Here is a 12910-nt window from a genome sequence, read left to right as displayed (position 1 = left end):
CCCCAAAACCGTTAAAACTTTCTTGACACCAAATTTTGTGTTGACCAGTGTATCAGTAACCTCAAGTACATGAGTTATCATGTAGCCCAAAGCAAAGTGACGTTGATCATTAACAGTGATAAACTGTTGATCATATGATTTCAGACTGTCCAATGCCCATGGACTACACTACCCGGTGGCTTCAACATAGTTTCCCAATGTGGAAACGTAGTTAAAAACTGGCTAAAAGACAACGAGCTACAAGCGTAAAAACGCCAAACGAAACTACTAAATGGCATGTGTCTGACTCCTATTGTGTTGCATTTGTGATCGCGGTGTACTGTGTGTTGTCACAACGGGTGCAGAATGAAACATGATTATTATTTATTGCAAGTCGATACCACGGGAGCAAAATAACCGATTGCTCAAGCGTTATATACAGGCATTAAAAAGCCAAATACAATATTCTCAAACATGCACAGTATGAGTTCTTGTGCACAGCATTTGTTTCTCAAAGAAACATTTCTCTGGAGGATGCTTCACCTTCAAGTCAGCATCTCAATGTCTGTTGTTATGGAGAATGCAACAGCTTCAAGTCAGCATCTCATTGTCTGTTGTTCTGAAGGATGCAACAGCTTCAAGTCAAGATCTCAATGTCTGTTGTTATGGAGGATGCAACAGCTTCAAGTCAGCATCCCACGTCTGTTGTTCTGGGGGATACAACACCTTCAAGTCAGCATCTCAATGTCTGTTGTTATGGAGGATGAAACAGCTTCAAGTCAGCATCTCAATGTCTGTTGTTATGGAGAATGCAACAGCTTCAAGTCAAGATCTCAATGTCTGTTGTTCTGGGGGATACAACACCTTCAAGTCAGCATCTCAATGTCTGTTGTTATGGAGGATGAAACAGCTTCAAGTCAGCATCTCAATGTCTGTTGTTATGGAGGATGCAACGGCTTCAAGTCAAGATCTGAATGTCCGTTGTTTTGGAGGATGGATCATCTTCCTCAGCATCTCAATTTCCGTTGGTCTGGAGAATGCAACAATTGCAACAGCTTCAAATCAGCATCTCAATGTCCGTTGGTCTGGAGGATGCAACAGCTTCAAGTCAGCATCCCAATGTCTGTTGTTCTGGAGGGTGCAACAGCTTCAAGTCAGCATCTGAATGTCCGTTGGTCTGGAGGATGCATCAGCTTCAAGTCAGCATCTCAATGTCTGTTGTTCAGGAGGATGCAATAGCTTAAAGTTAGCATCTCATGTCTGTTGTTCTGGACGATGCAAAACCTTCAAGTCAGCATCCCAATGTCTGCTGTTCTGGAGGATGCATCAGCTTCAAGTCAGCATCCCAATGTATGTTGTTTTGGCAAAACATATTGACCGTTACGTCATCAAACATGAGCATAAAAACGAGCCAAACCACGGATCCAGGGTTGATGGTGGAAGTTGACAGACGATGCAATGCAAGTCAACTGTTTCAGAAACCAAGTTTCATCGAATGCAGGTTGCGCATCTTGGCGAAAGCTATTATGCAAGGATAGTCCACTTATTGAGATCATGTACGCATCACACCCGCAGAGTTTCGAAGACAGCTCCGGAGCAGGGGTGAGAAATTTCATCCAAAGATCGCAGGATCTGGTAATACTTCGCATCATGCGCGGCGTTTGTACAAAGCAATGACCGATCGCCTTCATCAAGCTGGAAGCAACAGCGAAACTCAAAACTTATCATCAATTCGGAAACCTTTCCCTGCAATACCCCTTTAGTTTCTCGGGAAGTGGGAGTTGGTTTATTGCGTGATTGACTCGTCCAGCAACGATATCATCTGCGACAAAATCTTTCAACATCTTGTTGCTGCTGTGTTCCTCCATTAGACGTCGTTGGATCACCACTCTGCAGTGGGCGGCAAGGGAGGCCGGACTTTCATTCAAAACTAACGCCTCATAATCTCTATATAAGTACTCTTTGCCCATGTACGGGATGTAGAGGCATTGGTGAGTCTGATGGATCTTCCCAGGGATATGAACATCTTGGTTCTGAAAAATAAACAATTTGTTTTCATAAAAATATTTTACATTCACGTCTAGAAAACATTTTCATTTCCAACTTATTAGTCTTTGATTTGAGTAGATGAGTTACTTGAATTTTCATTTTATTTCAAGAAAAACTTCATTAATAAGCCCAGAGGTTTCAAACTGTGCGTCGCAACGCCCTGGTGCGTGGTTTCACATTTTCAAGGGCGTTGCACAATGATTCCGTTTCATATCTATATGCAGTGACGGCTGGTGAGTCCTAGAAATGGGGGTGCTGCGGCCGGGCTTCGCCCGTCCGCGTGTCCGCCGAAGGCAAATACAACAGCGGGAGAGGGGTCTCCTTCAAAAAATTACACTTGATTTGGTGCATTCTGAGCATATTTTAGCTCTAAATTGTGATAAAAAGTTTAATGTAAAACTTGGCTTATAAGTTTTGCAAATGTGTAATATTTTGAAGGGGACGATCAACAAACATATATAAATAACACGTTCATAAAAAGAGAAAACGGTTGTTTTTTTTCATTACCTACTCGACAATTTCACGTGGCCTATGTCACTTTACATTTTGGATGTAGATACGTTGCTTGCTGCATGACATAGTAACTTTAAGAGGGTGCCCCATTGAATTAAAAAAAATTCAATTTATGAATCACCCTAAGCAGCACCAACCACTTCTCATGGGGGGCACGAGCCCTATGCGGTGTGTAGCGATTTCAATGTCCAGCACTGTTTTTGCAGTTTATATATTTTGGAAACTGGGCACAATGGTAGTGAAAAAGTGATATATGCCGACGGAGCTTTTGTTGCGCTTACTCTGCAATCAGGCTTCGTTGTATGCGAAAAAGAATAAAATCGATTTCCTGCTAGTATTCATTGCATTACTTATTGCGAAGTCTTAGCATCCAAAACTTTACCTCTAATCAACCAATCAAGGGTGTCCTAAACTTAGTTATCGAAGTGCTCAACTTTACCAAGCTGGGGGTTTGTAAAACTGGAGCTCGTTACAGGCGTCTTTTCAATCGTCTGTGTAGGTTTAAGGACATGCAATCTGATCGTAAAAGCAACTTTTCCACACAAATGGTTGTCCATAGAAACATGTGAATTAAACCTTTGATACTCAAACTCTACCTCTGGAAGAGTCAAGTTGAACAAGGCAATGCAGTGAGCTTCAGTAACTTGGATGCTGCACTCGCAGATGATAAGTTTGAGTGGACAAATCAAACAACAACTCATCTAAATGTCTTGAAAGCAAAAATAATGAAATAGTTTCCAGATACATAAAGAACAATCTGAAAATCCATAAAACATTTTTGAAAAAACATGTTTTTTGCTTGAAGTTTAGTTCTCCTCATAATCCTTAGATTAACTTTCTATTTACTCACTGGTCTCACTCTCAACTTGGGATATTCAAATACTAACACTGCTCGGATCCACACATCTTTGTGTTTGTGAAACTACATTTTCTGCTGCAGTTGTTATCAAGATCAAGCCAAAACTTGCAGACTTAATTTAAGTTGCGCAATTTCTGGAGTTCAGCCGTGCAGAAAAATCTAGTTGCTCAGAAGCTAATTTAAATACGGCATCTCACTAACATGTATGTGATCAATAAGTACAGAAAAACAAAACTGCTTTTAGTGTTGCACTTGTTCAAAATTGGGGGGTTCGAGGGGGGCAAAGCATGTAAACAAGTTTCTAAAGGGAGGCGTGGAAAAGAAAAGGTTAAGAACCACTGGGATAGAATGATGCCTGCCTTAAATTTGCTTTTTTACTCAAAGTTAACTTTTTGGAAAATATGTAAAAGGTGTGCAAAACCGGAATGGCCCGATTCGGTGAGTCCGATTCGGTGAGTTCCCTATTCGGTGAGAGCCTTTTTCGGTGAGAGCCCTATTCGGTGAGTTTTTTTTTAAATTATTGCGCGCCGTAGCCTAATTATCATTGCCGTTATAGGGTTAGGGGATATAGGGGTTAGGGGGTTTTTGGGGTTTTGGGGGGTTTTGAGGTTTGGGTTTTTGCGGGTTTGGGTTTTTGGGGGTTTGGGTTTTTGGGGGTTTGGGTTTTTTGGGGGTTTGGGTTTTTGGGGGTTTGGGTTTTTTGGGGGTTTGGGTTTTTTTTGGGGGGTTTGGGTTTGGGGTTTTTTGGAAGTTTTGGGGTTTTTTGGGGGTTTGGGTTTGGGGTTAGGGGTTTTACATAGGCTACGGTACCCGATAATTTTCAAAAAAAAATTCAAAAAAATCACCGAATAGTGCTCTCACCGAAAAAGGCTCTCACCGAATCGGACTCACCGAATAGTAGCAGACCCGTGCAAAACCGCACCTGATGATCTGGGGGGAGAGATATCCGTTGCCCCCTCCAGGTTTTCCCCTTGTTGAGGGGACCCCGTGTCCGACCGATGTAAAGGGGCTCCTGATACGAACAGTCAATCCCTCCAATCACGGCATTGCTTGGAACATGATCGCTCTCGCACGCCACCCAGCGGATCGCTCTATCATTGCTTGAAACAAGGACTTCATATTCATCCGCCCTCCGAACACCCGTTCCATAGGAAGTGATCAAACAACTGCAAGGTACGAAATACGACGATGATGTATCGTTTAGGAGCGTCAAGATCTCGGTATTCAATCACTTGTGCTTCCACTAAATAGGGAATCTATAGGTGATTAGCAATATTTTGGTATATTCCTCCTTTGGCTATTAAAAATCTTCATATTCTTAATGTCAAGTAATTACTTATTATTATTGAGTACAAAGCACAGTCATTCCAGGCCAAGCTCAAGCTGGGGATGAACAAACTCAAAATAAGATTCCATCATGCTTCTTTTCAAAAGATATTAACATAAAAGCAAATCAGACTGTCAAATCAGGGTAACAACTCAGTCTATTGCATTCTGTACAATGTTAATAATAAAATAGTTTCTAAAGACATTAAACCATTAAAACTTTTATAGGTATACTTTCTCACTTTTCACTGGGAATAACCATTCCCGGAGTGAGCTCATTCTGATTTTCTCGCAGCCTTGCACGGCCAATGTAGACAACTTCATAATCTGAACATTTTCCTCCGATGACAGCCCCTTGTGGGACGGCTCCATTCTTGCACTTCTCCCAACAAATTGTGTCAGTGGCAACTGAAGTCAAGCCTTTGCTAATGTCACCACAATCGGTCATTTTCCAACGACCACGGGTTGACATTTAAAAGAGTGTACTACCAAGGAATTAAGACAGCAAGCATATTCTAGTAAACATACCTAGAAGATAATTGATTTATCAAAAAAATAACTATAGCCATCACCCATCACTGCTAATTTATAAGAAATGCCTGAATCAAGACTCTGTGTGGAGTGGAGGGCCTTCCGGCTTGGACTGTTGCAACTATTTTTGCATAAATTCTTACGTTGGCATTTCACAGACCAATTACAACCTGTGGTTGTTTGACAAATTTTTGACAAGTCATAAACACTGACTAATTGTACAAAGACAAGTGACGTCATGCATCAGGTCTGACATTTATAGGCTAAGGGAACGTTCAAATATTACGTAACGCTTTTTCTCCAAATTTTTGACCCCCCCTCCCCCATGTAACGCCAACGTAACGCTTTTTTCAATCTCCCCCTCCCCCATGTAACGCTTTTTCACTACGAATTCAGCACAAAAAACTACCATTCCGTACTCGAAAGCGTTACGTAACGTTTTGCTTGAACCCCCTCCCCCCCGATGTGACGCTAACGTAACGCTTTGCATAAACCCCCCCTCCCCCTCGAAGGCGTTACGTAATATTTGAACGTTCCCTAAGCGTCCACAATCTCACTTTTTACAAAAACACTTCTTGTCTACTAAATACAACACTGCCTGCAAGTCAAGTCTGCATACAAGCTTGCAATGAAGTTACCGTATATTAAACAGAAAAAGTACCAAACCCATCAAAGATTATAATAACTAGGGCAACCAATTTTTTGACCTAAAAACTTGAAATTTTGACTTTATAAGTTACAAATTTTGACCTAATTTTGACCAATAGCTTTCTGCGTTTGCAACCCAAGTGCGAAATACAAAGCATATTAGAAATCAAACCGTTAGGTAAGGATATCTTCTTTTCTAATGAAATATGAGAAAAATGTGGAAGACTCAAGGACACCACATCTAACGAACAGCGAACAGGTATAATGAAAGTCACTCGAAAAACTGCAAAAGATAAATATGGAGAGTTTTTAAATGTCCTGAAATTACTGAGAGGGTTCTGCACTGTTATACTTCAACATCAAGTAATATTTCACATTATCGCCTTTGAAGTTCCTGTCTCTCGCCAAATTTTTTCCTAAAATAGAGAAAAACAGAACTTGCTTGGGAGTTCCTCAGCAGGCTATAAAAATGTGGTGAAATATCATCTCGTCCCATTTTCACAATGCACTTGATGTCATTCCTTGAGATTCTTGCTTGAATATATTTTCCAATTCGGCAGCCATCAACACCAAAGTTAAGGGACCTCATTTTCTGGTAAGCTTATTGAATGGTGTATCGGCTGTCTTCCATCTTCTGAATTGAATCGAGCAGTGTGCTGTACTGCTCCTCTATTTTTACAAGGTGAGTAGCTAAATTGGGAGCTTTTACAGCATCTTGAGCACGCCGCAGCAAGACACCACCATCATGAAAGCCTTCCACAATATTTCTTACTTCCGGTAGACTTCTTGAATAATAGAAAGCAGCTTTCAACCAAGGGCCCATCTAGTTACATTTGGCTGTGGAGGTTGGCCAATGGAAGTAAAACTAGCTCTTCTTGACCTGTTTTTAATGGTCACTGCTTTAACCCTGGCAACCAACTCATCAACAGCAGGGTAGTTGGCTAATATTCAATCGTCAGTAGTGGGCGAAACAAGATTATTACCTCAGAAATTGCAACAAATCGATTATTACGTCAGAATAGCAACAGAAACTGCAACAAAAAATCAGTATCTGTGTAGCTTTAATAAAATATCAATAGAGAGAAGAAAAACTACATTAAAAGAAAATTTTGACCTAACCATGAATTTTGACTTTTTTTACTTAATAACTTTGAAACCTCTCTTTGTTTCAGCCTGAAATTTAGTTTGTGGACGTTTTATAAACTTTGAACAAGGCAGAAAAATTTTGACTTTATTGACTTTTGGTTGCCCTAATAATAACCATTCAGGCATTCTGTCAAAAAAGAAAAATCATTTAACCTTCAGCCGGCAGCATAGGTATGTATATACAATTGTAACTTTTGCGTTGTTAAATAGGGATAACTTTTTTACTGGAAGATGTATTGACCTGAAATTGCTTGACATCTCTACATTTTTGAATTAGATTACATACCGTAAATCAAATTTCAGAAAAAGTAATCTGTGCAAAGACGAAGAAAGTGACATGCAGATCCAGAGATGGTTTTGAATGTGAAAGATACAAGAAGATTGAAGAAGGAATGGTTGGTCCTGTTGAAAAGTGAATGACGAAGTTGAATCAGTGAATGCCTTTTGCTATCTAGGAATAGGATATAGATTGAGTGCCAGTGGTGGTTGTGAAGCGGCAGTGACTGCAAGAGTAAGGTTTGGCTGGGTGAAATTCAGAGAATGTCGAGAGTTTGTTATGTGGTAGAAGATTTGCGTTGAAAATGAGAGGAATAATTTATACTAGTTGTGTGAGATCTGCAATGCTGTACGAAAGTGAGACATGGTGCTTACGGGAAAACGAATTAGTGATTTTAAAAAGAACTGAGAGAGCGATAGTGAGATTAATGTGAGGTGTAAAGCTGATAGACAAAAGAAATACCGGTACTGAAGAACTTATGAACTTGCTTGGGTTGAATGAGAATGTTGATAAGTTGGCGAAAGCAAATGGAGTGAGGTGGTATGGGCATGTTTTAAGAAGGGAAAAAGATGATGTTTTGGGAAGAGCGCTGGAGTTGAAAGTGGAGGGTCATAGAAAACAACGAAGACCCAAGAAAACGTAGAAAAGGCAAGTTGAGGCTCAGGAAAGCAGCAAGGTGGGCTTGACAAGAGAGGACGAGGTAGACAGATCGGTGTAGATGCAGGATGTGAAGACGGTTGCGGCACTTGGAGGTAAATCCGGCCACCTTTGATAACGGGAATATTACCGGATTAAAACTGGACTACTACTGCTGAACCATATAACAGAGCAAATTTTTTTTTTAAAACAATACAGGCCTCGAAATTTGTACTTTTTTCCGGCAGTCAAGCATGTCCTACCGGACTGGCCCTTTCAGCGGACATTTAGTATCTCAATCGGACATATTTTTTGCATGTAGGTTTTGCACAAAATCACACTATCAGTATTGTGTAGTTGTGTTTGTAGAAGAAGATTTTCTGCAACAGAATAACTCTGTAGTGGTTGATGGCTTAATTAACCGACCCTGAAGTGTACTGGAGCAGATTGCTTGTAAATAAATCAGTGCGTTAATGACAGTCGTGTAATGACGCAATAGACACAATTGAAAACAACAATCCAAATTTCCTTATTATAAAAGCAACTACGATCACTTATTCCGTGGTTTTCGCGTTATAGAATCGTTGTGCCAAGCGATCACTGCTGGCGCAGTGCAGAAATTCTATTTCTATCAGTATCAGCGTGAATAAGGTCGCCACATTCGCCTAAGCACGTGCGGAACCCAGCTGAGACTTGCTTCCAGAAGAAATGACAGCTTTAAAAGAACTGAAATCTGACAGCTCCATCAAAATAATGAAAGCCGATAAAGGGAACGCAACGGTAATTATGGACAGTTCTGAGTATCATAACAAACTCTCTGAACTTTTAAATGACAATACTACATATAAAATTTTAAGACGTAGACCTAATCCTATTGCATCTATTGAAAAATCTGTAAACAAACTAGTTTGGCGATTTGCAACTCAACGAAAAATCACCATGCCAGTTTATCATCGTCTTAAGTGTAATAAGAGTGTAACTCCGAAAATCTATGGATTGCCCAAAATTCATAAAAACCACACCCCTCTTCGACCTATCGTTTCCTTTATCGGTTCGCCTACTTATAATTTATCGAAATTTTTAATTGATATTTTATCGCCATTGTTGAACCAAGAATACACTGTAAAAAATTCATCTGAGTTTGTACAATTAATCAAAAACACCTCTGTTGATTGCAATAATTGCTTTGTTTCTTTTGATGTTGTGAGCTTATTTACTTCCGTTCCTCTCAAAGAATGTTTGCAGATTATCTCTCTACTACTTTCGCAAGATAAGTCTTTACACGAACGCACTAAACTTTCTATCAATGACGTCACAGAAGCTTTGAAATTGTGTTTTGAGTCTACTGTATTTTGTTATAATAACGTTCTTTATCGTCAAATTTATGGTACGCCGATGGGTTCTTGCATTTCCCCGGTCGTGGCTAACATTTTCATGGAATACATTGAGCGCACTGCCATCACTTCATTCCATACACCACCGCAACTTTGGGTGAGATATGTAGATGACACTTTTTGCATTATAAAAAAGTCTGCGGTCAACCAATTTCATCAACATTTGAATAGCATATCTTCTTCAATTCAATTCACAACAGAACATGAAAAAAACAACTCCATATCATTTTTAGACGTCTCAGTTATTCGTCACAATGCCACAAACACGTTGACCACTACAATTTTCAAAAAACCCACACACACTGACAGATATTTAAATTTTAATTCACACCATCCCAAACATCAAAAACTTACTGTAGCTAAAACTTTGTATGACCGCATTGACACACATGTCGCAGATCCGCATGAACGTTCACGACAGAACAAAGCATTACACAATACTTTGCGCCTCAATGGATTTCCAAGAAAGCATGCTTGCCAACGACAACCTAAAAGTTTAGTACCCCCATCTACCCAGTATAAGTCTTTTGTTTCTTTACCTTATGTTAAGGGAGTTTCTGAAAAAATTCGGCGTATCTTAAATGAAATTGGTGTAAAAGTCGCTTTGAAACCTTTCTTGACAATAAGTAAATTTTTGCCATCTTTAAAAGACCCCTTGAATCAAAGCGAAATCTCAGGTTTAGTGTACCAAGTTTCTTGTGATGATTGCAATTTAATTTATGTTGGCCAAACAAAACGAGATCTCAAATCTCGCATTAATGAACACAAAAGAGCTTTCAAATATCAACGCCCTGAACATTCCGCTCCTTGCATGCATGCCATAACTTCAGATCATAAAATAACTTGGAGCAATTCTAAAATTCTAAAAGTTGAAAGTGATTATAAAAAGCGAATGTTTTCTGAAAGTTGGTTCATCAATCAAAAGCCTCATGTAATGAATCGCAATGATGGCATCTCTTTTCCCGCTATCTACAAAAAACTATTGTAAGTGCTGATTTGACGTTTTTTTAAATTGGTTTCATGCTGATTGTAAAACTGTGCAGTAGTGCGTACAAAACTCGATTCATGACTCATGCCGTTCACTCTCCTATCTTGTTGTTATTTAAGTTTCTTGTTGATCGCAATTAAGTCCCCCTTTTTTCTAACTTATTTCAAACTTTGCGCGCGATAAGTTTTTGTCCAGAAGTTGAATTTTCATTTTGCATGTTTAGTTGTTTTCAGCAATATGTCCTGTGTTTTGCCATGCTAGACAGGTAGTCACTACCTGGTCTAGCCCCCTGAAGAAGTCAGTCGTGTCTGATTGACGAAACGTCGGAATAAAAGCAGATTGTCACTGTATACATCTTGTGATAGTTTAGCTTAATTTGCACCAGTAGAACATCTCATATCATTTAATTTAATGCCTGGTGAACAGCCTCATTCAATTTTCAGCAATAATCCTCATTGTTAAAATTAGAATACATATTCTGCCGAAAAGTTCAGACAACTTTATTTCAAGGTAACATTGCAAGGCGTTGAAATGATGTAAAAATGGCTACTTTTGCCATCAGCTCGTTAACCACGCCACTCTAATATGATGTTTAAAGCAATTGCCTATACTGTACTATTATTGTTTCAGCTCCGTATTTGTTCGCGTTAAACAAACAAATTTTGTAACAATTCAAATTTAAAATATATTTTGCTGCATTAGCTCTATTTTTGTCAAGAATTTTGTGGCGGTCATTTATGACCGACCAATGAGTCGGCTTCGGCAGACATTCGAGGTCATTCCGGAGGTCATGTCCGCCATGACCGCCGGATATTTCGAGGCCTGCAATATATTGTTAACAGTAAGTGTTTTCAAAACAAGACTTAGTTTATGACATAATCAAAATGGTAGAGAAAGACTATATATATCACAAGCAGTTATGTAGTCCAGTGGTTTGCAAATACCTCTTATCACAACCTTCTTCGTTGCGAAGAAGCTATTCTGTCTCTTTCTCGTCGCGCTACGAACCCCAACCACTTGCTCTACTCAAGTCTCTATGAGTTTGTGAACGAGAAACCTCAGCGACTGAAATCGGGACACCCATTTGTACGTGCCGCGCAACTCCTGATGAAAACCGCTGAAGTCCAATCTATCAGTGCGGCTACCTGGGCGGACCACCAATGGAGCTCGGAGTGGAAGAAGAACTCCTCAAGACTCCAAAGTTTCATCTCCGACACCAGCAACCACCCAACCGGAATGCATTTGCCAAGGAAGGCCTGGGTGCGGCTCAACCGCCTGCGTACTGGCGTCGGACTATTCCGCTCCAACATGCACAAATGGGGGATGGCTCCATCCGCAATTTGTGAGTGTGGCAAGGAGGAACAAACCGTAGACCACATCATATGTAATTGCGCCATCTACCATGCACCAAATGGTGTGAGTGGTCTGCGTGAACTGGATGACAAATCAATTGAATGGCTGCTCGACACCTGCCTAAACATCTAGACCGCGTTGCCGCCACTGCCCAGGGGTGGTAAAAGGCAGAGCCCCTCGACCCTTGGAGTGGCGAAGAAGGTTCAAACGAAGAAGAAGAACAACCTAAACATTTTGGAATTACATAATTTTGTGGAAAATTTTGTATATATATATAATTTAATATCAGTTTTAACACACATGGCATAAACTCTCTTAAACAATATTGTATCATACATATGAAACTTAGCACATCAAAGATTAAATGATTATTATATAATTTTTTTTTTCAAATTGAAACTCACGGACTCTTTGTTTCCAAAGATTTAATTTAACCAAAGAAGCAAGTTTTTTTACAACTTTTTTGATGACTCGTACCATTTTTGAGAAAACATTTTGGTAAGATTTAAAAAAAATCTAGCTAAAGTTGTTAAAAAGAAATTCAATTATAATATTTATCCTGTATATAAAACGTTCAAAGTTAGGCAGATATTTCCACCTAAAGTCGCCTACTCCCTTTGCTCTATGTTCTAATTATTATTATTTATTTGCGTCAGACAAAGTTGTCCATATCCAAAACAAAAACAACAAAATAATACACAAACTGCAAATGCACAAAGGTCACAGAGAGCCACTTTGGATGCCGTCGGTTTAAAAGCTCACTAAATGGGCTATCTACTGTTACAAATTTATATACAATGAGCGTTGGAAGAATTGAAAGTATTCAGAACGATAAAAACAATCAGATGACATCAGGTCTGATATAAAGCGATTTGAGGAGTGAATGCAACAGTTGATAAACAAAAACATGTTTTTCCTCAATAAAGCATCAAACGTTGTTATATTATACATTATAATACTTGATATTCACGGGCACTGACATAACGAGGCAAGTTGTGCAATATTCTAAAAAAATCATTGTAAGCAACACGTAATCGTTTTATACTAGAAGATCTAAACTTGTTCCACAACTGGGATGCGTAAAAGGACATATTATACAATAAGAACGAAATACAATGTTTTTTACAGCGAGTGAGCATTTAGCGAAATGAGATTTTGCATTGTTTGCAGCACAGTACTGAGAGCGTACCTGCCTTGAAATATCATTTTCA

General features: G+C 39.4%; 1 protein-coding gene across 1 annotated transcript; it reads right to left on the bottom strand.

Annotated features, from left to right (window-relative positions):
* Positions 1-347: 347 nt before the first annotated feature.
* LOC145764674 (uncharacterized) lies at positions 348-5246 on the bottom strand. The gene is made up of 3 exons (XM_082576322.1): positions 4969-5246; positions 4323-4566; positions 348-2012 (listed from the first exon to the last, which is right to left on the bottom strand). The coding sequence occupies exons 1-3, from the start codon at positions 5196-5198 to the stop codon at positions 1707-1709; spliced, it is 780 nt and encodes a 259-aa protein (XP_082432448.1). The 5' UTR covers positions 5199-5246; the 3' UTR covers positions 348-1706.
* Between the last annotated feature and the right edge of the window lie 7664 nt (positions 5247-12910).

Source organism: Aplidium turbinatum, chromosome 2 (assembly GCF_918807975.1).
Source record: "Aplidium turbinatum chromosome 2, kaAplTurb1.1, whole genome shotgun sequence".
NCBI lineage: Eukaryota > Metazoa > Chordata > Ascidiacea > Aplousobranchia > Polyclinidae > Aplidium > Aplidium turbinatum.
This window is presented reverse-complemented; position numbering and strand designations above follow the sequence as displayed.

What these genes read in the sequence shown, in the direction of transcription:
- LOC145764674 (XM_082576322.1), bottom strand. Translation starts at nt 5,198, where the DNA reads ATGTCAACCCGTGGTCGTTGGAAAATGACCGATTGTGGTGACATTAGC. An exon ending in ATGGTTATTCCCAGTGAAAA is followed by an intron (nt 4,567 to 4,968) that starts GTGAGAAAGTAT and finishes CGTACCTTGCAG; the next exon opens with TTGTTTGATCACTTCCTATG. An exon ending in CTCTCCCCCCAGATCATCAG is followed by an intron (nt 2,013 to 4,322) that starts GTGCGGTTTTGC and finishes TTTATTTTTCAG; the next exon opens with AACCAAGATGTTCATATCCC.